Genomic DNA, 23,451 nt, shown 5'->3' on the forward strand with positions numbered 1-23,451 from the left:
ACTTCAGAATTTTTATGTGGTCTGGATTCGTGGTTATGAAAAATAACCAAATAATAATAATAATAATAATAATAATAATTATTATTATTATTATTATTATTATTATTATTATGTGCAATGGGGTAATTTTGAAATTTTATAAAAAAAATTCAAGTTAACAGGTGCAGAAAGTATTTTTGACAAACGAAATATTTGAACCAACCGAAGAAAAAAAAATTGAGCCAACTGTATCCATCTATAGAGTCTAGACATCACCCAAGCTTGTGCTTATTCACTGCCCTGTGTCCCCCATACACTCGCACACCATATGTTTGATTATTTGCGTCAGCCAACACTGAATAAAAATTGTTCCTTGGCAGTGTTGAATGTGGATGCACTTGAGGCCGTTCTTTCGCGAGGCTAACCTGTTAAACGGGTTAACCTCGCGAGTGCAAGCCCGTTCCTATGCTCGTCGTCGCGAACCGTTTCCCACCAAAGTTTCTCACTACCTCCACCGTGCAAAACTCATTGACTCCATTAGACTTACTCTACGCTCCAACACCCCCAACCCCTCCCTTCCCTCTCTCATAAACCACCGTCTTATGGACTCTTTCGTGGCCACTCATGCACTTCGCTCTGCCCCTTCTGCTGATTCCGCTCTCTCCTTCGTCCGTGCCCTCGAAAAAAGTTCTCATTTTTCCCACACCCACCACACACTCCATTCACTTGCCACTGTTCTTGCCAAGTCTGGTCGAAGCTCTGAGCTCAAATCCCTCGTTGATGATATCCGAGCCAACCGGTTCGGCTCTGTTCAGATCAGTTTCATGAATCTCATGCAGTGGCATGCTGCAGTTAGGGACCTTGACACTGTTCTTCAGGTGTGGGAACAGTATGCACTTGAGAATGACCATCTATGTACTGAATCTTACAACATTGTTATGACTCTTTATGCTCAAATGGGAAAGGACTTTGAGGCTGTTCGAGTTTTTCGCAGGATGATTGATGAAGGGTCTCTTCCGAATTGCAGAAGCTATACTGTGATAATCGAGCACCTTGTGAAGTCGCGCAAGTTATCGGAAGCATTGGAGGTTTTTAACCTGTTGCCTTCAATGAGGATCAAACGCACCTTGAGACAGTACTCTGTTCTGCTTGAGGGTTTTGTAGGTAGCAAACAGTTTGACGAAGTGAGAATTTTAGTTGAGGAAATGCAGGTTGATGGAATATTGCCTAGTAGAGGCATGGGTCTGTTGCTGCAGCAGATGAAGGAGGAAGGAATTCTTGAAGGCAAGGAGCAATTGTTGAGAGGAATTTTGCCAGATGAGACAATCAGGAGTGTAAGTTATTCTATTGATAGTGGTGATGAGGATGAAAATGAGAATGAGGACCAAGATGAGAATATAAGTGATGCTGGTCAATGTAATCATGTTGATGGAATTCATTTAAAACCGTGGATGGACCCACGGGCTTTGGTCAGTGCCTTGCGGAATTGGAGTCCTGATGAGGTAGCAGCACTAGAGAGTGCAAACTTTGTATGGACAACAAGGTTGGTTTGCAAGATGCTTAGGAATTTCAAAACACCAGAAGCTGCATGGAGTTTCTTCTGTTGGGCTGCCAATCAGCGTGGATTTACTCATGACATATACACGGTACAAAGAATCACTACCCTTCTAGCACGTCATGGACGTACTGACTTGGTTGATAGACTCATCTCCAAGATCAGAATGGAGAGAATGAGACTACCATTCAGCACCATCAGGATGATCATTGACTTCTATGGGATTTCAAAAAAAGCTGATGCTGCTCTGAAGGTTTTCAATGATGATCGAATACTTTGCGGTCCCATATCAAATGTTAACTTGATGCTTCTTTATTCCTCTCTTCTAAGAACATTGACAAAGTGTGGAAGAAATTCTGATGCCCTGGATATGCTTGATGACATGATTTTAAATGGTATTTGCCCAGATATCCAGACATTTTCAGGCCTAATGTACTATTTTTCACAGCTTGGAGATATAAAAACAGTGCAGAAGCTCTTTGCAATGGTTAGGCAGAGCGGTTTAGAGCCAGATGCTTATTTGTTTAAGGCATTAATCCAAGGTTATTGCAAGTCAGAAAGAGCTGCACTAGCATGGAGACTATTTGAAGACATGAAGAATTCAGGTTTGGTGCCTGACTCTGCCACCAAAGAGTTGCTAGTAAAGAGCCTCTGGAAAGAAGGGAGACGGAGAGAGGCTGCTGCAGTGGAAGAAAGTTATGAGGAAATAAATACGGTCCTTCCACTTGCATTGCAGGGTCATGTATGGACTGTCAGCTCTGCAGATCTCACAAGAGTTTATAATATTTATTCAAATTCTTTTGATTAAAATGGGGGCTAGAGTAATCCATAGGTCTGTACGATGCGTGTGGATTTCTTCATGCATGAAATTTCAGCACACATATTACAAGGGAAAAACAATCAAGGTTTTAAGAAAACGATTTACAATTGCAATTATTGCCAGGACCACAACTGCGGCCGCATCTGCATTTTTCCGTAATATCAAGGATTGTGATGACTGCAATCATCCTAATTTAAAACCTTGAAAACAATACGCATAGTTGTGGGAATTTTTTTTAGACGGGGAGGTTGGGTGCAAAGGTTTAAGTTGCTGTATTCATTAGAGTTCTGAAAAATTGTTGTTGGCCAGGACGTGAGTTGATTGATACTTAGAAATGAGCTATTGTTCTTATGGCTACCAAAAATGCTTTGTTGTATCCACTTAATCAAGTGCTAAAAGTCATCTTTGGCTTTGCTTAATCACAAAATTAATGAAACTCTTGTTAACGTGTGGAGTGCTACATTCAGTCGGCAGCTGACTTATGCAATTTGCAGGGCATCGAATAATTATCATTTTTTTAATCATTATTGGTTATCTTGTTGCAATTTTCAATTCCTTTTTTTTTTTTCCTACGAAAGTAGTTGGTTACAAACTTCAGTTGTGAATAAACAAGAGATGGACTCAGGTACTCAAAGAAAAGGGTGCGAGAACGACATTGAGAGAGTAACAAAAGGACGGCATTCAAGTGAACCATCAATCTGATCCTTGAGATATGATTCTCTCTCATTAATAGTCCTTAAAGTAAGAAAAACTACTTAAATAGTTCTAAAAGTTTTAGAAATTATACCAAATAATTTCTTAAATATTGAAAAACCCTTTAAATTGATCTTTGAACTTTACTAAAATAAATCATCAATTTAAGGACTAAACTAATGGGTATTCAATTCATATCAAGTACTAGGCTACTACAACCATAATCCTATTCTTTGATGTACGTCTTGCTCAGCTGCTGAAGACAGTCCAGTATTGAGTTTCTTTGATTAAAGATAAAATGAAGGTGAATTTGATGAAGTGCTTTAGTATGTTGAATCCTATGCAAATGGACAATTCAACACTCCAAGCTGTGTAAATTACAATAGCAAATAATGGTCTCTGTCCTTGTTAAAAGATTATCGAGTTTAGTTGGTCTGTAGGTGTCGGCTTGCTGGCCAACATCGTGCATAGATAAAACATTAACTGGCCGTCCAAAGGTTGGATTAGGCATTGCAATACTCTTATTGTCATTTTTTTTTATAGCATGCGCATGAATTGCATACAATTAGGCTAATATAATATTGACGTGTCCACAGTGTCAAAGATTCGGAAAACCAAAAGAAAATATAGTTAAAGCTAATGACAAAGACATGAGCAGATTTTTATATATATTAAACCAAAGGCTATTTTTTTGTTGACAAAGAATGCTTCATACATATCAACAACTGCAGTTGCCTGTGATAATAGACTCTCCTTATTCTTTCCCTCGTTACTTACATTTGTTCACAACTAAACAGCAATGGCTGTCTTCTTTCCCTTTCTTCCTCTCCACTCTCAGATTCTTTGTCTTGTGATCATGTTGTTTTCCACTAATATTGTAGCTCAATCACAACAGGACAATAGAACAAACTTTTCATGCCCTTCTGATTCACCGCCTTCATGTGAAACCTATGTAACATACATTGCTCAGTCTCCAAATTTTTTGAGTCTAACCAACATATCCAATATATTTGACACAAGCCCTTTATCCATTGCAAGAGCCAGTAACTTAGAGCCTATGGATGACAAGCTAGTCAAAGACCAAGTCTTACTCGTACCAGTAACCTGTGGTTGCACTGGAAACCGCTCTTTTGCCAATATCTCCTATGAGATCAACCAAGGTGATAGCTTCTACTTTGTTGCAACCACTTCATACGAGAATCTCACGAATTGGCGTGCAGTGATGGATTTAAACCCCGTTCTAAGTCCAAATAAGTTGCCAATAGGAATCCAAGTAGTATTTCCTTTATTCTGCAAGTGCCCTTCAAAGAACCAGTTGGACAAAGAGATAAAGTACCTGATTACATACGTGTGGAAGCCCGGTGACAATGTTTCCCTTGTAAGTGACAAGTTTGGTGCATCACCAGAGGACATAATGAGTGAAAACAACTATGGTCAGAACTTTACTGCTGCAAACAACCTTCCAGTTCTGATCCCAGTGACACGCTTGCCAGTTCTTGCTCGATCTCCTTCGGACGGAAGAAAAGGCGGAATTCGTCTTCCGGTTATAATTGGTATTAGCTTGGGATGCACGCTACTGGTTCTGGTTTTAGCAGTGTTACTGGTGTATGTATATTGTCTGAAAATGAAGACTTTGAATAGGAGTGCTTCATCGGCTGAAACTGCAGATAAACTACTTTCTGGAGTTTCAGGCTATGTAAGTAAGCCTACCATGTATGAAACTGATGCGATCATGGAAGCTACAATGAACCTCAGTGAGCAGTGCAAGATTGGGGAATCAGTGTACAAGGCAAACATAGAGGGTAAGGTTTTGGCAGTAAAAAGATTCAAGGAAGATGTCACGGAAGAGCTGAAAATTCTGCAGAAGGTGAATCATGGGAATCTGGTGAAACTAATGGGTGTCTCATCAGACAATGATGGAAACTGTTTTGTGGTTTATGAATACGCTGAAAATGGGTCTCTTGATGAGTGGCTATTCTCCAAGTCTTGTTCAGACACATCAAACTCAAGGGCATCCCTTACATGGTGTCAGAGGATAAGCATGGCAGTGGATGTTGCGATGGGTTTGCAGTACATGCATGAACATGCTTATCCAAGAATAGTCCACAGGGACATCACAAGCAGTAATATCCTTCTTGACTCGAACTTTAAGGCCAAGATAGCAAATTTCTCCATGGCCAGAACTTTTACCAACCCCATGATGCCAAAGATAGATGTCTTTGCATTTGGGGTGGTTCTGATTGAGTTGCTTACCGGAAGGAAAGCCATGACAACCAAGGAAAATGGTGAGGTGGTCATGCTGTGGAAGGACATTTGGAAGATCTTTGATCAAGAAGAGAATAGAGAGGAGAGGCTCAAAAAATGGATGGATCCTAAGTTAGAGAGTTATTATCCTATAGATTACGCTCTCAGCTTGGCCTCCTTGGCGGTGAATTGTACTGCAGATAAGTCTTTGTCCAGACCAACCATTGCAGAAATTGTCCTTAGCCTCTCCCTTCTCACTCAACCATCTCCCGCAACATTGGAGAGATCCTTGACTTCTTCTGGATTGGATGTAGAAGCTACTCAAATTGTCACTTCCATAGCAGCTCGTTGATTGAGTGAAGGAAATTTAGTTTCTCAAATCCATGATGGTATTTTGTTTACATGATGATTATTACATCTTTAGTCATTAATGGTTGGCTTGGTTTGGGGGAGTGTGTTCAAAATTTCGTTTTTTTCCATCCCTGTTATTTTTTTTAAGTTTGGGGTAGAGTCAGCAAAAATGGAAGTTGCAATTGACCTCAGACTAAACTTGCTTATTTCCCTGTATCTTTTTTGTGTGATAATTGAAACTGAATTATATGATGGATTATCTGTTACATGTACAAACAAATTCAAGCGAGAAAAAATGATTGAGTTTGAAATATACGTTTCTGCCACTGATTGCATTAAGCTTATGTTTCATACCTCATAAAGTCACAATACTGCACGGATAGAATTTAGGATTTTGTTCATCCAATTACATCCTCAATTCTTCTTATCTAGGTACTTTTTGCCATTAACACTTGGATCGCTACAATACAATTAATCTATCCCACTTTTTTGTCTTCTAATTTTTTGTCACAAGGCTGGACATTGAAACTTAATGGAGAATTTATGCAAGAAGGCCTTTGGATGCGGCCTCAGCTCTGTTAAATTATTATTATTGTATGTCTTTAAAATTGAGAGTGTATGGCCTATAATATCTGCTCATATTCTTGACTACAATGCCAATCCCTTGGTGAACCTTCATCCATATCTCACAGCCCGCATTAAGGAATAGATGCATTTTTAACGTATAATGATGCATGGAGTAACCAAGGTAAAAAGTGCAAATAATATTTTGTGCATTATGATATGCCTCTACGTTTATAATGTATTATTTTATAACAGCATGAAAGAAAGCAGACTAGCTCTACCCTTAAATGCTGCAGCAAGTCAGCCAGCTATTTCCTTCTATTTTTTTTGGGGGGGGTGGGTATTCATGTAACGCGAAGGGCGTTTAAAATACGCATAAAATAAAAAGTCCTCCATGTTGTTCCAATCATTGATGAAGGTAGCTACCTATTCGTTAAAAAAAATGCTAGTAGCAAAGATAGGAATCTGTGGAGAATCTTTCGTAAACATTGACCACCCGTGCCTACTTACTTGCTAGAGTTCTGCTTCTGCAGGTGAACACCTATACTATTTGGTTCTCCTGTAGGGTCAAGAAACCATTGGAAGACCCAATAAGCCACTAGAAGTATATTTACCCATACACTATACAGTGCTCCTTACAACTGAAAGTAGAAAGTTTACACCTCTCATGTGAGTCGTTTCAAAATATCTAGTAGTTATAGTGAACCTACTTCACTCTAAAATTACTCCATAGTTGTACTCAGATGAATGTGACTCCCTTGTATTTGAACCCTATAAATTAATAAAAAACACTTCCCTACACTACCAAGGACATTATGTTTCCATGTTAGTGTCTTTACATATATCTCCAGACCTTCACCTATTTGTTGGATCAACATTTTCACCTTTTACACTACTTGAAACAAATTGATCCAATGAGCCTTCAAGGTCAATAACTTAGCTTGATCAAAACATCAAAATTCATAAGTGAAGATAAGTATTTAACATACTCTAATGCTACCTTTCCCCTCCTAAATTATTTTCATTTAGTGGTAATTACCCTGTGATTTATGAGACAAATTTCAAATTAATCATTATTACATGGAAATTTTTGTCATTGTTAGTTGCGGGACTTTTCTATACATGAAAGTTGCCATCTATATCATCTACATTTTTATCACTTCATTTGGTGTGCTGACTCAACACCAAAATAATAAAATATAGTGTATTTTCTAAATGTTTCTACTCTTTTAAAAAATATCATGGCACAAAAAATTATACGTATTTCTTTAATTTGAAGTCAAGCATATAGCAATATAATGGAATTAAAACACATATTTTCAACTTTCTTCGAAATAAATCAAAGAATGACTAGAATGGGCTACCCCTCAAACCCAGTTTAGTCTGCCTATCATGATTCAACTTTACTAGGTGCATAGAAAAATACTTTTGAGACAAAAGTATTTTTAAAAAAGGATTAAAATTATTATTTTTGTTTTCATTTTGTTTTTATCTAATTGCTTGCACTTGAATTGAATGTGTCCCAGCAAGAAACTAAACATTCACCTAGATTGGACACGTTAACCCATTCTCATTGGTCCAACTATTCACACATTCTTTTTCTTCTTCACACCACCCAATTTTTTGTTTTTTTAATTCCCATTCTACCCCTACTTTTTACACGCCTTCCCCTCTAAACCTTTTCTGTTTCCTCCCACGTTCCCACCCCATTCCCTCGTTCTTCCTCGCTAGACACAACCACCCCCTCTACCTCTTATCTTCTTTTTCACACCCCCTTGTATTGTGTAACTAGTAATTGGAATGAGTTTCGTTATAGTATAAATTTTGACGAAAGTCAAGTCGGTGAAACCCATCCAGCGATCACGTTTCTTCCACGGTATGATATTCATTCTCGTAATCATTTCTCAATTGAAAATTCGGGATAGAGTTTTTCTATTTCGTAATTTTGAGGAAATTCAAGTTAACCAATCCAAGGTGTTTTAACTTTTGTATTCAACATTTAAAAGCTCTCGTGGATTTCAGTTGGATTGGACTAGTTGCGGAATAGCATCATCATTTTAAGAAATTTTGTGTTTAATAATTAATATCCTAATTAGAGTCTCTCTACACATATTCAGGGTTTAATGTCACACATATAATAACTAACAAGGAAATAAAATTACAATCACATTAATTTCTGATAAAATCACAACATACAGAAAATTCATTTCTGGAAGAGATATCAGAAATATTCATGCTCTTTAGCATCAGATCTCTTGAGGATAGTTATCGAATAAATTCTTATTCATTCATCATAATGTATCATATTTGTTGATCTATACAAACCTAGTTGAACAAGCACACTAATACTAACGTACTACAACATACATTGATGGAGAAAACAACAGAAGAAGTTAATTTCGTGGGACATTCATTGACCTTTCCCAACTCAGTGAAGAGTTCACTGTTCTTGAAAGAGATTGCACAATCTCATGCACACTAGGGCGACTTGCTGGATCTGTCTTTATGCAATCATCAATCATTTCAATCACAAACATAGCAAGTTCCAATGGACAATTCTCTCCCAAAGAGGGATCCACAAACTCCTTCAACCACTCCTTGCCACTTCTCTCACCAGGTATGCCACTTAAAACATGTGACAATTTTGTCTCATCTTCAGTTAAAATAGCAGCGACCTCTTTTCCAGTGACCATTTCCAGCATCAGTACCCCAAATGCATATACGTCAAGCTTTGTGGACACAAGACCATTTTCCAAATACTCTGGAGCCATGTAGCCTCTTGTCCCAACAATGTGCCTCGTCGTGGGAAATTGATCATCCCCTCCTTCCAAACACCTAGCAAGGCTTAAATTCGCGACCTTTCCCCTGAAATCACCATCCAGAAGAATGTTACTGCTGTTAATATCCTTGTGGATGTGAGGAGGAGAAGTGAAACTGTGAAGATAGTCAAGTCCTGTTGCCACATCCAATGCAATTTGCATTCTTTGAGTCCAACTCAAAAACTTCCCGTCCACGTTGTTGAAGTAGATCCATTCACTCAAGTCCCCATTAGTAGCATACACATAAACAAGGTACCAACGACCCTCATGGAAGCTAACTCCAGAAAGGCGTATAACGTTGGTATGGTTGATTTTGTTCAGTATCTCTATCTCTTTTGACACATCTCCTTCTATCTTTTTAATTGCAGCCAAATCACCATTAATCACACCGCGATAAACAGACCCTTTGATCCAGCTGCTAGGACTAAAGTTATCTGTTGCACGCTGTAGTTCCTCAAAGTTATACACTTTGAAAGACTGAGCTATGCCAGATATGTTCTCTGACAATTTTTCATTCACTTTCACTTGAGGTTTTTCCTCAATTGCCTCAAAACTCTTAGGCACTGCCACCAATGAGTCATCTTTGTTTCTATTTTTGCGATAGCGTTTGAAGAAAATGACAGCACAGAGAACCGATGTTAAGGCAATAGCTCCCACAACAACCCCAACAACTACATACACCCATGTTTTGTTTGAGCTATGATCAGAAGAGGGAGGTGAGGGTGGTGGACTAATGCGTTGAGTTGGCGAAACGGTTTGAGAACTTGAGGGCTTGTCATGAAGGGGAACTAAAATTGTCGTAAAGGGATAGATCATGGCTTGTGTGAGAGTAAGGGTATTAGCTTCAAGAGTAGACATAAAGTTGACACCAAATTTCTCACTAATGAATGAAACAGAATCACCCCAGTTCACCAAGTAACTCAAGAGGTACCTGATGCCTTTCTTGGTTTGGTTCTTTGTGGGACAAGCACATCTGAGAGGCACTAAAAGTCTTCTACCGGGGTATATGTTTGCAGGGTTGTGGTTTTGGTTCTCCAAAGCTTGACATGTTGTGAGGCCCTCAAAAGTGTTGTTAGCAATCAACAAGTAAGTTTCTGAATTCTGGAACACATAGGATGTGTTTGTTTGATAATACTCACCTGAACAGGAACAGTTGACCGGAACAATCACCAACTTGTTTGTCTCAAAGGTGTCATTCATGGAAACTGAGTTTATTTTAGCAAGCTGGGATGGGTCAGAACCCAACAAAGTTGATATTGTCTTGACAGAGTTGTAAATGGGTTGAGATCTGAAGGTGAGGTAACTTTGGCAGCTATGGTTTGCACCATTGCAAGTGTAACCTCGGATAGAATTTTTGTTACCCCTTCTTGGACACGCTACTGTGCCTAAACCAATATAAGGTTGCTGCCCCAGAATCAGAGAGAAGTTGTGGATCAATAGTGTGAAAATGATTATGGGGATGAAGGGAAAGAGATGCATTGTTGTTTGCAGAGGAAGGGTGTAACAAAAGGGATTGTTAATGAATGCAATTATGCGCCACTTTTTGTACATATACGGGGCCTAAACCCAGCAATTATGTAACACTTTATTAAATAATTTAGGAGTGCCTGTTTCAATTTTTTTGGAATTATTTATTCTATTGGTCATGATTTCAGATGGAAGACAATTTCTGAGAAATAACCAGCCAGCCTATTGATTTGCTTCTTGAAGTTGAATATTGTCGAACAAACGGGTTGACTTGGATTGCGGTTGACCAAATAGTGGATAACAAACACTTGGATGATACTCGTTTTCTTGACTTCCAGTCTTACCACTTCACGAGGATTAATTTCAAAAAATCAATTAAAAGAAGAAGAAAAGGACAACATAAATTGACTGAGATGCTGAATTAGTTCTTTGTTTTGCTTGTATCTTCTCCTGAGGCATTGTTGGTTAACCTCTTACTATTTTTTTTTTAATAAGGTTAACCTCTTACTAATAATATTTTATATTATAACTTTCTTGTATAGTATGTTCTTGGTCCGCACGAAATATCCCGAGAATCTGCAACAACTTGCAATTGGTCAACTTAATAGCAAAGTCGCGCTTCAATATATATTATCCTACTTCAGAAATTCCTTAAACAAATCAATTGGTCATATTTCTTTTTTTTTTATAATAATTGGTCATATATTCTTACTCTGCACGAAAGATCGATCATCGACGAAAGGTAACAAAATTAGTAATCGTTCAACTTCATGACAAAGTCATTATTATGCTTTTATTCTACCACGGAAATTCACAGAGCAATGTTCGTCCCCGAATACACAATGTTATCAGCAGCAAGTGCACAAGTCTAGCTAAGATATTCAAAATCAAGCAATCCTATCGTTGACGATAGAGACAAATGAACTTCATAAAAAGCTGAGAATAGACCACAATATTTCCATCCATCGCGCAACGCAGCAATATTTGACTATCGTCTGCACCACCTCAAAATTAGCAAGTTTCCGCGTTTCATCAATTTTTGTCGTACCGAATAATGCATATATAAGTAATTTCACAAAAAAGAATAATGCATAAGTAATTTCACAAAAAAAGAATAATGCATAAGTGGCATGGCAGTGTTTGGATTCTTATCCTGGATCCGTGTTTAGTATAAAATCATATAAATAATAATGCAAAAGTAATTATTAATTGTGGTGAGGATCAACATTCAGCAGTGTCTAATAAGTTTCCAAACACACTATAAGGATGTGAACTGAATTGACTGTGTGTTTGATGTCACAATATATAAGAATGATGAGGATTGATCTTGACTCCAATTAAACTTGATTTTGTGAAAATATCAATGTCTAGTTATTGTTAGGTAAAACTGGTTGTCTCAAAGCTCAACTTGACTAGAACACAATAATAGAGAAAAATGCATTTGGTTAGTTCAATTCTTATTTTGATCACTTCCTTGTTTTACATCAAATACAAATCATGATTTGTATCTATTAAAATTTGAGGAGGAAATTATGTGTTGATAATAAAATAATTTTATATTATTATTGAATTACAAACAATCATAAATAATAAGTATATTAAATCTTATAATAATTATCTTAAAAGTCATATCAGCAATAAATTATTATTAGACAACAATATAAATTATTTTATAATATCAATATATAATTATTTTTTTGTCCTAAGTCAAAGATCGTGAGTGTCTTCCAACCTATTAGGTTGAAGACTAATCTTCACTTGTAATGTGTGACTAAATGTGTATATATTCATTGAACTTGAATACTTTTCCTTCCTTAAATTATAACCGTTGCACCTCTTCCTAAAATTCTATTTATATATAAAAAAAAGTTTATCATAGTAGAAAAGTCAATTTTTAAAGATAATGGAGTTTTAATACATTTGTGAATAAATTAACTCCTCGTCATTTGATAGGTTTCAATCCCAAGTGATGCAAACTGCACTTCAAGGTCCTTTTTTCTATTCTGTAGTTGATCAACATACAGAGGTTTTACTGCATCCTAATATGCCCGATGAGCGTGTCAACGACCTAACAAAGTTGACATCAACAACTTTAAAGTATTGTTCATTGCTATAATTTGGTTTTGGCACACGTCCTCCTTTTGTTACTGTAAATGAGGCTCCATTTTCAAAAGCATCTTTCACTGAATGAAATTCCCATGTATCCCCATTGTTATGATTACTCTTTCTCCATGTCACCTACACACATTAAATAATTAACAAAATACTTGTAAAATCACTTTATATGCACATAAGTGAAAGTAAGTTAGATAGTAAGTTATTGAAATGGAATTGCTAAAATTGATTACGTACCTCCTTACTCCCTATTGTAGGTGCTATAAAGAGGTTAGCTTCACTTTTGAGGCTAGGTCCCATGCTTCCACCAATGGCATATTGCACCCATCCTAAGTAAAGATTGTTTGCTACATGTGCATACCCATGGCGAATCCTGGATTTTTTATTTATAAAACAAATTAATAATGTTCAATGCATTTAAATTCATGTAACTTAACTTCTTAATTGAGCAATTAATTACCTTGGCATGCGCTGATTACAATTAGGCCCAAAGTGATTGTACACAACAGTAACCTTCATATTCTGGTCTCTCACATATCCATCATCATGTCCAAGAAGCATAACCTTATCTTGGTCTCTAAACCAATTATTGGATATAGTCACATCAGTGGATCCTCGTGTTACATCAAGTAGACCATCTTGACAATTATATAGTGTATTATGGTCAATCCAAATCTTTGAAGCAGTAACCAATCTAATTGCATCCCCATCTACGTGGCCCAAAGGAATCACTTTTCCTTCAGGCCCCATCACGACCCCTGGGGCTTGAGGTTTGCAATGATGAACTCGAATGCCATGGATGATTATGTTGGTAGCCTAGAGAAAAATAAATAAGAGTTACATACAATTAAAGTGTTAACCCATGTAAGATAAATTTGCAATATGTTTATTGTGCATGCATGTTTAATTAGTAGGAGTTGCTAAGTTGGTGCCTTTAAAACAAATACTAGGAAGTGATCAATTACCTTAAAGATCATTAAGCATGCATTATTAGCAATGTGGACATTAACCCCTCGACCATCAATTGCGGTGAAACTACTAATAAGAAGGGGTCTCTCAAGTTTAATGTGCATGTCTCTTTGGAATGTGATCCACACTTTACCTTGAATTACAGAAGCTCCATACCTCAAGGTGCCACGTTTAGGGTTTATAGGATCATCACTAGGGTCTATAACAATATAATGGATGAGGTCTTTACCAATGTTGTTTGTCATCTTGCCGGTGTAGCCCACCGAACATGTTGCTAATTGAGGTCGATGCCTCCTCCATTCAGGATTCAGTCTCCAACATCGATCGATCACATTCATTTTCAAGCCATTTATTTTAGATTGTTTTGCGGCACTAAGGTTTGGAGTGTAAAGGGTGATAATTACAATAATCAAAACAAAACGCCAAAGGATATGATTGATAACATGAGAGACCATTATGACAAATTTTTTTTTCTCAATGACTATGAATTGCAGAGAAAAAGAGATAAAAAAGAGAAAAGTTGCTAGTATATTTTGAAAAAGTTGTATAAAGAAGTGGTTATATAGAAAAGATTGATCTTGTAGTTAGTTTAAGTTGTTTTCTAAAGCTATGGCGAAAAGAGTGTCCATTGCTAAAAGAAAAACTATGAATAGAAATAAATAAGTAGGAATGTTTAACTAATTTTAAATCTTTACCTTAAGTTGCAACAATTACCTAAATTTATGCACCAATAAAAGGGAAATTAGACATTTTTATATATATACTCTAACGATAATAATATTTTCAATGGCTGAAATTTAATTTAAAATTAATTGAACAATATTTTTAGATTAATTTAACATCACATAGGATTATACAGCATATGTGTTATTAGATCATGATAGTACTCTCATAATACATAAAATGACAACTGCTATAGATTTGTTTATACATCTATGTAATTGTTTAAAAAATTGTGGACCAAATGTAATTGTTAAATTTTTAGAATCATATTCGTCAATTGATATATAAATGTAAAATATCAATGATACTAATAATATTCTTTTTTAGAGGAGATCACACGCACTCTCCTCCAACGAAGATTGTGACTATTACATTATTCTCTCCTCTTATGTTAAAATATGCAAAAGCTCATTTAACTTAACATTGTTAATTTAATTTACACTCCCTTGATAAAGATAATTATTATTCATTTTTAGGAGTGGAAATAAAAAAGTGTAGGATCTGGGGATAGATCCACTTGGTGGGCGTTAGGGGCAATAGCCCTCCCAAACTTTTAAAATTTTCTTAATATTAATGTGTATGTGTATCTAATAACTATCCTTATAGTTTGAAATGTGTAATTTAACTACTTAAATATTTATTTATTTTAGTATTTGAATGGCTAATTAAGTGATCAACCACATGTAATTATCAGTTGTCAATTACTAATATGGACTATGGTGGAGTTCCAATTGACTCTATCGAATTGCTTTCGTATCCAACGCATCCACGAATCAACAAAATAGAATTGGCTTAATTTGTATATATAGGACAATACGTTAGAACTCGATCTAGAGAAGTCGTAGTGGTGTGTGCTTAGGAGAAAGGACAAAGATGAAGCCGACGTAGCGAGATCAATCTGCACAGCCATGCACACGATGAAATCACCAATTTGCGACGCATCGACACCGTTTTATTTGTCCTTATCGTGACTGCTTTGTGGATCAGAATATATGTATATGCTTTCTCTCTTATCCTTCTCTTGCCGGGTCAATAATCCCATCTCCACCATAGTGATAGTGCTCAACAAAATCTAGCCACTTGTACATATGAACAATCATTTCCGCCAAAGAATGAAAATGCATTTACGAATAATGGACCCCATCTTCTTCTTCTTTTTTTGTTTCTCCTTGTTGTTTTGGTGCCCCCAAATTCTTATTTAGTAAGTACGGATTACTGTTTGTTAAAGGAATGATAAAAGAAAAAGAAAAAACACAATTACCTAGTTTCAATATAGAAAATTTGTTTGAGTGCAGAAGAAGAACGATACAGTGATATATGCAGGCAGAACCGTTGTTTTTGAACATGAACCTTGACGAGTTTAGAGACCAGGTTCACCAATATTAATGTTTGGAAACGACTGTGGCTATATTATGCACTCTGTCTCGGATTTGCCTTTGGTGTCCCATCTTGAACTTGGTCAGTATAATGGAATGATTCATGGAGGCATAACTCTTTCATTTGCCAAACTCTACATCAATATCGTACAGTGTAGTTTATATATGACAAACTCATAAACAAGCAAAATAATGAATGAGTTTATTGTCAATATTGATGAATTCATTGTTACTTTTGTGTGTTTATTGAGTGAAATGTGACCATAAGAGATTCAGATGTACTTGGTCAAAATTATCAATTATATAAATTCTACTTTGCTAGCTCCGGCTGAACGAGTCTTATATAGGAAACTATATATGGAAGCCAGCGGAACAAATTAAGAGATAAAAGAAAAAGAAACTGCAATTAAAAATTGCTGTCCTACAACATGTAATGATCCGAATGTATGAGTTTCAGATTCTTTAAACTCGTGGTCTCAAACTTAATCGCAAAACTATAATATATAAGAAAAGAAATATTATTGAGAAAGGCTGCCATGTAGAATGTGGTAATTAAAAGGCAACTAATTAAGAAGGAAATTTCGATATTGACCACTTAATCCCCAATGCATTTTTCAAAGATAAACTTCCAAAAAAAGTAAAGCAGAAAAAGGTTGGGACTTGGAATTAGTATTTTGAAAATTCGACAGAATAGTTCGGAAAGACTGAAAAACGGTGAACCGGTTTAATATCCAATTTATATTAAATAAATTATAAAACTGGCTTTTGAGAAAAACTGATCAAAAAGTTGAGAAACTAGTAAAAAGGGGTTGGTAATCGAAGGAAAAAAAATCCCAGTGGATCACTGGAATTAAAAAGAACATAACACATTTTTTATTGATTAAAATTTATTAAAAAATCATAAAATTATAAAAGAGATTTATTAAATAACATATAAGATCTACAAAAGTTTGTTAATTTTAATAAATTTTAACCAATAAAAAAGAATGTATTTAAAAAGTGTTTTTCACGAAGTATTTTTCATCCAGTAAATATATCATCTTGGGAATCATTTTCCAGTATATGCTATGAATGTTCCGAATATTATTTTCTTTTCAGGGTCCACTAGTCAGAGCCACTTAATTTCTGTTCAGAGTTTTCTTTTGAGATAATAAAACCAAAAAAAAAAAAAAAGTACTATGACCTTGCATGCTCTTCTTTTTGCTTAAGAAAAGTACGGAAAAAACAATACAATAATGTCAACACTTTCTTGACATCTGCTTTTTTTTTCCTTTGCTGAATCTTTCTTGACATTTGCTGTGTCCATTTTAATTTTGCCAATCCCATTAAAAAAAACAGTAGCGCTGTAAAGAGAGAAAAAAAAAACAGACAATATGTATTTTTTTAAAAATTGACGAAGTAGAATTTTCTTAGGTTTGGTGCAATGTCAACATGATTTTGAACAACATTTCTTGGTGTTCTCATGTGTAACATGACCATGGTCTATTGGAAAGTCTAAAAGCGTCAATTTTGATAACATAAGTCGAGAGAGCTAGCGCAAATGTAATTAGATGATTTAATTTGTCTCAAAATATAATTTAATTTGCAATATGCATAGACTCACATGGAGTAGTTCACTTCATATATATAGCATCACTTGAGAGAATATGCCCCACACGTGTAGCGATGATACTAAATTTTTGTTTTCAGCAAATTGTGCAATTAATAAACACCGATATGGACAACATAGTCCAACCAACAGGTACTTTGTAGCATCTAGTTTGGTAATTTCAGCAGGTTAGCTCTTCCTTTAAAAACAGCTAAACCCCTCTCTCCAAGTGCAAGGAAAACGTAAGAAATGCCAATGCTACCATCGTACTGCGTGAAGGAGAGTAAACCCTGTGTGGGTTGGGTTGAGAAATACTTGGGTGATTGTCTCTGCAATTTGAAAGATGAAATTTCCTTTGGCTTTGGCTTCATAAGTCTCATATGTTGGGGAGTAGCAGAAATTCCTCAGATAATAACCAACTTTCGCGCTAAGTCCAGCCATGGTGTCTCCTTAGCCTTTCTCCTCACTTGGGTCGCGGGGTTAGTTAGTTTGTCAACTTTTCTTCATTTTCTCATAGTTTTATCCAAATCTTACGTTTATTATTGGAACTAAACAATTAATTAGTCCAGTACTCTATTTGTTTTACTGAATTATTTGGATGCAGCGACATATTCAACCTCGTTGGTTGCCATCTGGAGCCAGCCACGGTATGTGAGTTTTAAGTTAACCGTATTAAAAAATTAATTTGTTTTGTTCCTTGCCTGTTCTTATTCCAGTTCTTTCATGCTTTAATCTCACTTGCCTTTATGTTTTTGTATCTAAAAACTTTACATGAATATGTGCTATCTGTACTTATTTTGATTGTTGACTTACTATTTTCTTGTTTTTGTTTTGTGTTTTTCTTCTTGCTTTTCGATGACTGCGAAACCAGTTGCCAACCCAGTACTACACAGCTCTGGTAATTATATATTAGAAACGTATCTCTCCGGAATTTTTTATATGTATATTATTTCTATTATTTTTTCGGGTATATGGATTTTTAAGATGGGTTTGATTTAGAGAATGAAAGTAAAAAATAAAAATTAATTAATTAATTCAAATAAAAAATACACATGAAAAATATAAATTTTTTTCTTTCCCATCCTAAACCAAATACAGCCTTAGATCTCTAGACAACAAAGTCTGAAACTTTTAAATTATGTTTAGCCTTGGAAATAGCACGTTTGGATGTGTCAATTTGATTTTGATTGATCTTAATTTTCTAAATTTACAGATTCCAGTGTGTGCATTTGTAATTGTAACAAACCCGTTACGTTAAGTAGAAAAAATCAAAAGTATTTATTATATAAAAAACTATTTAATGTTTATATAGAAAAAATCCTTTTTTTTGGAAAACATTAATATTAACAAAATCCTTAATATTAATTAAATTGATTTGTATTTCCAAAGCAATATTTTTTTTCTGAATAAAAATAATAATAAATTAATATAAATTTCTGTATCTAATGCAAAAAAAATATTTAATTTTAGTTTTACTCAAACTTATTTTAAAATTAAACTTAATTTCAATTTACTACAATCAACCATATTTAATTTTGTAAGATAATATTTGTAACTTTTAAACATTGCCAAACATACTATTCTGAAGTTTGAAACTAAGGTCCATAATTTTATTTTATTTTTGCAAAAATATGGTAGGCCTAATTGTTACAGAAAAACAACATAGAGATGCCACTTTACTAAGCTCAAGGCCCAATACATTGTACACGTGTTCTTGTATTCATTTCCAGAGATAAATTTTTCTTTTACAGGAAATGTTCTTGCAAATTGTAATAATCTCTTTCCCTTTTTCTAACGGTTGCTTTATAAGTAGTATATATTTTTTAAGTTGTATTTTTTATTTATATAAGAAATATAACTTGTTTTTTTTTATAAAATTCATAAAATAATGCATCTTTAAAATGTTTTTTATCATAGTATATACACGGGTATGTATTAACTAATAATATTTTTCCTTAAAAATATAATAGCATTATGTGAATAGGTAATAAAAAATAAACTGAAATATCATTAAGAGTGTAAAAAAGTCTTTGTACTCTCCGTTAAAAAGAAGTAAAATGTATTTATACTATGTTTAATCATAAATTATCATATATAATAAACTTATTATTATTTATAATAATTAATTTAAAAGTGATACTTAATATAATTTCTAATTAATTAATAGTCTAAATTTGTTTAGATTGAGTGCATAGAAATTAAGCCTACGTCCTTAATACCACTTATTATTGTGATCTACAGCTTTACACAATCACTACGATCGTGTTAGTACTTCAAAGTTTCTATTATGATTACATCTATAAATGGGGCAAGCGTCATGGGAAGATCAACACCGATGAGGTACAGAGACATGCTTGTTCGAATTACAAGCTTCCCCAAAGAAAATAATACACGAGTACGATATTATTTTTTCAAAGAGTACATGTATATATTTCATTACCTTATTCTTTATTATGTTAATAGGCTTATAAAGAAGAAGAGAAAAAACCTTTGAGACCGAAACCAGGCCGCGACCACTCTGGGATTCCAATACAAAATGACGGACCCAAAGAAACGCCTCGACGGGATTACTACTATAGGTACCATATTTACGCAACCTTAGTAATTAATTAATGTTTTGATTAAGAAATTATCCAAGTGATATTTTTATTATTATTTGAGTTAATGAAACAGGTCAGCGAGATCTTTGGCTGCTAATGATACTCCACCATTTGGTACATACTTGAGAGCTGCTAAAAGTGTCCCTTCAGCCATTGTAATGAACGACGATTCATCTTCTGATGATGATGAGGCTCATCCACTTTCTTCTAAGAAGCCTGTAACACAGCCTAGACCCATCCCCCGTTCTGTCCCTGTGAGTTTTTATCCTTCAAATCAAACTTTGTTAATAGAATTTGTATTATATAATTTTGCACCAATACTAAACCATTAATTAATACTTACACTGTAACTTGAATGTAACCACAATTTTAATCTCCATATATGTTTCAGGCCACTTATGGAACTTTTCTAGTAGCATCTATGAACTTTCCCCGGCAGGGTAATGCCTTGATGGAGGGATACAATAGATTCAATGGAAGAAAACTACTCTTGCAAGTATAATTAATTTATTCACACACTCGTATCATCATTTTTACCGAGTATGGTTGCTTTGTTTGCATAATTGCATTATCTTGCTGCCACTTATCATCACAGGAGCACAACAGCATGCACACTGCTTTGGGTCAATGGTTAGGATGGCTCATGGCTGTTATCTACATGGGTGGCCGGCTTCCTCAAATATGGTTGAATGTCTGTCTCAAAATTAACTTCTTTTTATTTCTGAATATTCTTCATTTCTTCTGCCCTTATATTTTTTTTTTCTGTGCGTTAATTAATTACTGATAAAGTTGTTGATTACGTTATCATTGACCAGATTAAAAGAGGGGGCGTGGAGGTGACATTTGATCTTAATCAAATTTTAACTCACATTGTATTTCACTGATTTATAGATGCTTTATCTCTTCATTTGATAGGGCTTAAATCCTCTTATGTTCGTCTTTGCATTAATCGCCAATGCCACTTACGTGGGAAGGTTAGGATTTCCCTCCCTTGCATATATTTTTCATCATCCTGTTATTCTGAGAAAACTAAAATTAAGCAATCTAACTCCTCTGTTGTTCTGTTCTGTCTTCTGAGCAGTATTCTTGTACGAACTACCGAATGGGAAAGCATCAGAGCTAATATGCCATGGCTGTTGGATGCCATAGTTTGCGTGGCATTGGACCTATTCGTATCCTGCAGTTTATCATGCAAATTTTCAATTTACTCTTGTTTTGGTTGCACTTCTCTCTCCCACAGTCTTAACAGTTGGCATATATTTAGAGAAATTATTACCTAATTTAAGACAGTTCTAATCAACTTCTATATGGCATGTGTCATGTGGAGACTAGTCAAGAACATATAAGTCAGAACATATAATAATTTCTTGTATTGGTGGGAGTTGATATTTAGAAGAAAAAAAAAAAGGGAAAGACATTTTATTTTTAAATTAAGAGAGTTATATAATATCTATAAAAGTAAATAGAGATTAATACATTAAACTTATGCAAATTTAGTTTTTTGTTAGAAAATTATTAAATTAAAATATTTGTTATGAATAAAAAATAATCCTTTTTATTTTAAAGAAAACTTAACTCTTGAACATATAACTCCTTAAAGAAATATGTTTAGGACTATAAAGTTGCTAAACCTTAACAGTGGCAGATAATTTTGCAGTATGCCAACTACAGATACCTTGGGAAGAAAACTGGAAGTGATGATGCTGATTATGGAGACTACTGAGAAGCCAGCAAAAATTTTGTGTCTTGATTTGTGGGACTGTAAGACACATGTAGAGCTGCCCAATATTGAACCACTTCAATTCCACCATGACATTCAGCTATTAGTTAGGAAACGCTTCTATTAGCGTGTTAAAATGTGCTATACGATTACCAGCTACGAGCTATCAACTTAATGAATTATGAATCGTTCACAGTTCTTACACCAGCTATCAAAGTTATCAAGTATATGAATTATAATCACCCGTTCACGATTCTTATACCGTATTCCATTTTTTGTGTCACTAATTAATAATCGCTATCAACAGCTAGCAAAGACGGGGTTGGTTGAATTATGAACCGTTCACTCACGATTCATTCTTCATATTGTATGATTGATAATCTCTACAGAATAAAAAATTGAAAACCTTACACTTCATGTTGCTGTATGTAACACCGATTGGGATTGGTGATTTTGTATTAACTCATGTATGAACAGAGCGGTAGCTCAAGGTGCCAAGGCCTACTATAAGGCTCTAGTGGCTTGATGTGATCATAATTTAAATATCTGTTCTTTTATGTTGAAGCCCGCTTCTGATTTTGCTTTAAGGCACACAAAAGGACAGAATATATCCCTATATTTATATTCTCGGGGTACTACTTACGGAGTTACGGTCTCTCTCAAGTTACACCTTCAAAATCACTTGTTAGCATTGGTATTAGTTTATTCATGCACACACCCCTAATCGTGCATCTTTAATAATCCACGAGTAAAAGAAACAAATAGTTACTTTTGTATTTATTTACCCATAAGAGAAATACTAACAATACAATTTTTATTATTGATTTAAATTTATTGAAATTTATATTTTTTTATGGATCCTACCTCTGATAATGATTTTCTTTTCTAATTTTATAATTTTCAACCTATGAAAAAGTGTATGTAAAAAAAAATATATATATATATGATAGAGAATATGTTGTTAACGCTACTCCTAACCATAATTTTATTCTCTACTATGGATTCCTACAACTAATCCAAACAGTCATATTACTATTATGACCTTAATTTATGTTTGGTATAAATTATTTTCAAGAAATAATTATATTTTCAGATTGGTTTATTCAGATAAGAAATTTTTATTATTTTTTATATAAAACTGAAACAATCACATAATTAAATTAATAGCCTTATTTGTTTTTCAAACAAACATCCTTATGTATTTGATTTTTCTCCCTTAATTAATATACACCTGAAATTAAAAAAAAAATCTTTAAATTGGAATTGATGCACTCTAAATATATTCATAATGAAGAATCGGTTTTTCCTTGTTTCTTCTTTCCAACAAGTCTAAAGCATGAACTACACACATAGATTTCCTACTACATATATTATGAGGATAATAATTAATGACAATTCGAATGTTGTTAGCCCTCATCAACCTTCATTTGAACTTTGAATCACGTCCTGGACTTCCTTTTCTTAAATGCAATTTACGTATATTATCAATGATACACACATATAAATTATATTTTTTCGAATACATGTGAGTGTAACAAATTCTTGGACACGAGTTATAGGATATTTGATCCCAGTTCAACTCATTTATTTAGTGAACTAATTTCATAGATAGTTAATAACTTATGTTGAATTAATGTCAAATTAGTTCGATTTAATAGCAATCCTACATAAATAGATTAAATTTAGTTTGACAGTGTTAGGGTCAATCTCTCCCCCACCCCCTCTAAATTTTTTTATTATTGTTATCAGCTTTAAAAGTTTTAAAATAAGAAATAAAATTAAAACATAAAGATGTTTAAAATATGAGTAGAAGTAAAAAAAATATATATTAGTAAATAATACATGTATCAACGGTGTAAAAATTGTAT

At 34.5% G+C, this 23,451-nt stretch overlaps 5 protein-coding genes across 5 annotated transcripts; 3 read left to right on the forward strand and 2 right to left on the reverse strand.

Moving 5' to 3' along the window:
* Positions 1-128: 128 nt before the first annotated feature.
* On the forward strand, positions 129-2,781 carry LOC100779372 (pentatricopeptide repeat-containing protein At5g66631). Its single transcript, XM_003538786.5, has one exon. The coding sequence runs from the start codon at positions 366-368 to the stop codon at positions 2,340-2,342; it is 1,977 nt and encodes a 658-aa protein (XP_003538834.1). The 5' UTR covers positions 129-365; the 3' UTR covers positions 2,343-2,781.
* A 975-nt stretch (positions 2,782-3,756) lies between these two features.
* Positions 3,757-5,926, forward strand: NFR5A (Nod factor receptor protein 5A). The gene has a single exon (NM_001354196.1). It carries the CDS (start codon positions 3,847-3,849, stop codon positions 5,641-5,643), a length of 1,797 nt encoding a protein of 598 aa, NP_001341125.1. The 5' UTR covers positions 3,757-3,846; the 3' UTR covers positions 5,644-5,926.
* A 2,407-nt stretch (positions 5,927-8,333) lies between these two features.
* LOC100779907 (lysM domain receptor-like kinase 4) lies at positions 8,334-10,624 on the reverse strand. Its single transcript, XM_003538787.5, has one exon. It carries the CDS (start codon positions 10,574-10,576, stop codon positions 8,600-8,602), a length of 1,977 nt encoding a protein of 658 aa, XP_003538835.2. The 5' UTR covers positions 10,577-10,624; the 3' UTR covers positions 8,334-8,599.
* Positions 10,625-12,505: 1,881 nt separating this feature from the next.
* LOC100780437 (probable pectate lyase 4) lies at positions 12,506-14,031 on the reverse strand. The gene is made up of 4 exons (XM_006590610.3): positions 13,573-14,031; positions 13,068-13,423; positions 12,845-12,980; positions 12,506-12,730 (listed from the first exon to the last, which is right to left on the reverse strand). The coding sequence occupies exons 1-4, from the start codon at positions 14,029-14,031 to the stop codon at positions 12,506-12,508; spliced, it is 1,176 nt and encodes a 391-aa protein (XP_006590673.1).
* Positions 14,032-17,466: 3,435 nt separating this feature from the next.
* LOC100780977 (uncharacterized) lies at positions 17,467-21,993 on the forward strand. Its single transcript, XM_006590611.4, has 12 exons — positions 17,467-17,742; positions 17,868-17,910; positions 18,135-18,161; positions 19,505-19,603; positions 19,727-19,842; positions 19,937-20,117; positions 20,255-20,359; positions 20,459-20,554; positions 20,679-20,699; positions 20,779-20,837; positions 20,945-21,035; positions 21,509-21,993. The coding sequence occupies exons 1-12, from the start codon at positions 17,513-17,515 to the stop codon at positions 21,584-21,586; spliced, it is 1,146 nt and encodes a 381-aa protein (XP_006590674.1). The 5' UTR covers positions 17,467-17,512; the 3' UTR covers positions 21,587-21,993.
* Positions 21,994-23,451: the final 1,458 nt, after the last annotated feature.

Source organism: Glycine max, chromosome 11 (assembly GCF_000004515.6).
Source record: "Glycine max cultivar Williams 82 chromosome 11, Glycine_max_v4.0, whole genome shotgun sequence".
NCBI lineage: Eukaryota > Viridiplantae > Streptophyta > Magnoliopsida > Fabales > Fabaceae > Glycine > Glycine max.

Bases quoted from the DNA above. Each gene is read 5' to 3' on its own strand.
- LOC100780977 (XM_006590611.4), top strand. From the start codon at position 17,513: ATGCCAATGCTACCATCGTACTGCGTGAAGGAGAGTAAACCCTGTGTG. The intron at 20,838-20,944 runs GTTAGGATTTCC...TCTTCTGAGCAG, and splicing joins AATGCCACTTACGTGGGAAG to TATTCTTGTACGAACTACCG. The intron at 21,036-21,508 runs GTATCCTGCAGT...TAACAGTGGCAG, and splicing joins GCGTGGCATTGGACCTATTC to ATAATTTTGCAGTATGCCAA.
- LOC100779907 (XM_003538787.5), bottom strand. From the start codon at position 10,576: ATGTACAAAAAGTGGCGCATAATTGCATTCATTAACAATCCCTTTTGT.
- NFR5A (NM_001354196.1), top strand. From the start codon at position 3,847: ATGGCTGTCTTCTTTCCCTTTCTTCCTCTCCACTCTCAGATTCTTTGT.
- LOC100780437 (XM_006590610.3), bottom strand. From the start codon at position 14,031: ATGGTCTCTCATGTTATCAATCATATCCTTTGGCGTTTTGTTTTGATT. The intron at 13,424-13,572 runs GTAATTGATCAC...ATTTTTCTCTAG, and splicing joins CATGCTTAATGATCTTTAAG to GCTACCAACATAATCATCCA. The intron at 12,731-12,844 runs GTACGTAATCAA...TAATGTGTGTAG, and splicing joins CTACAATAGGGAGTAAGGAG to GTGACATGGAGAAAGAGTAA.
- LOC100779372 (XM_003538786.5), top strand. From the start codon at position 366: ATGTGGATGCACTTGAGGCCGTTCTTTCGCGAGGCTAACCTGTTAAAC.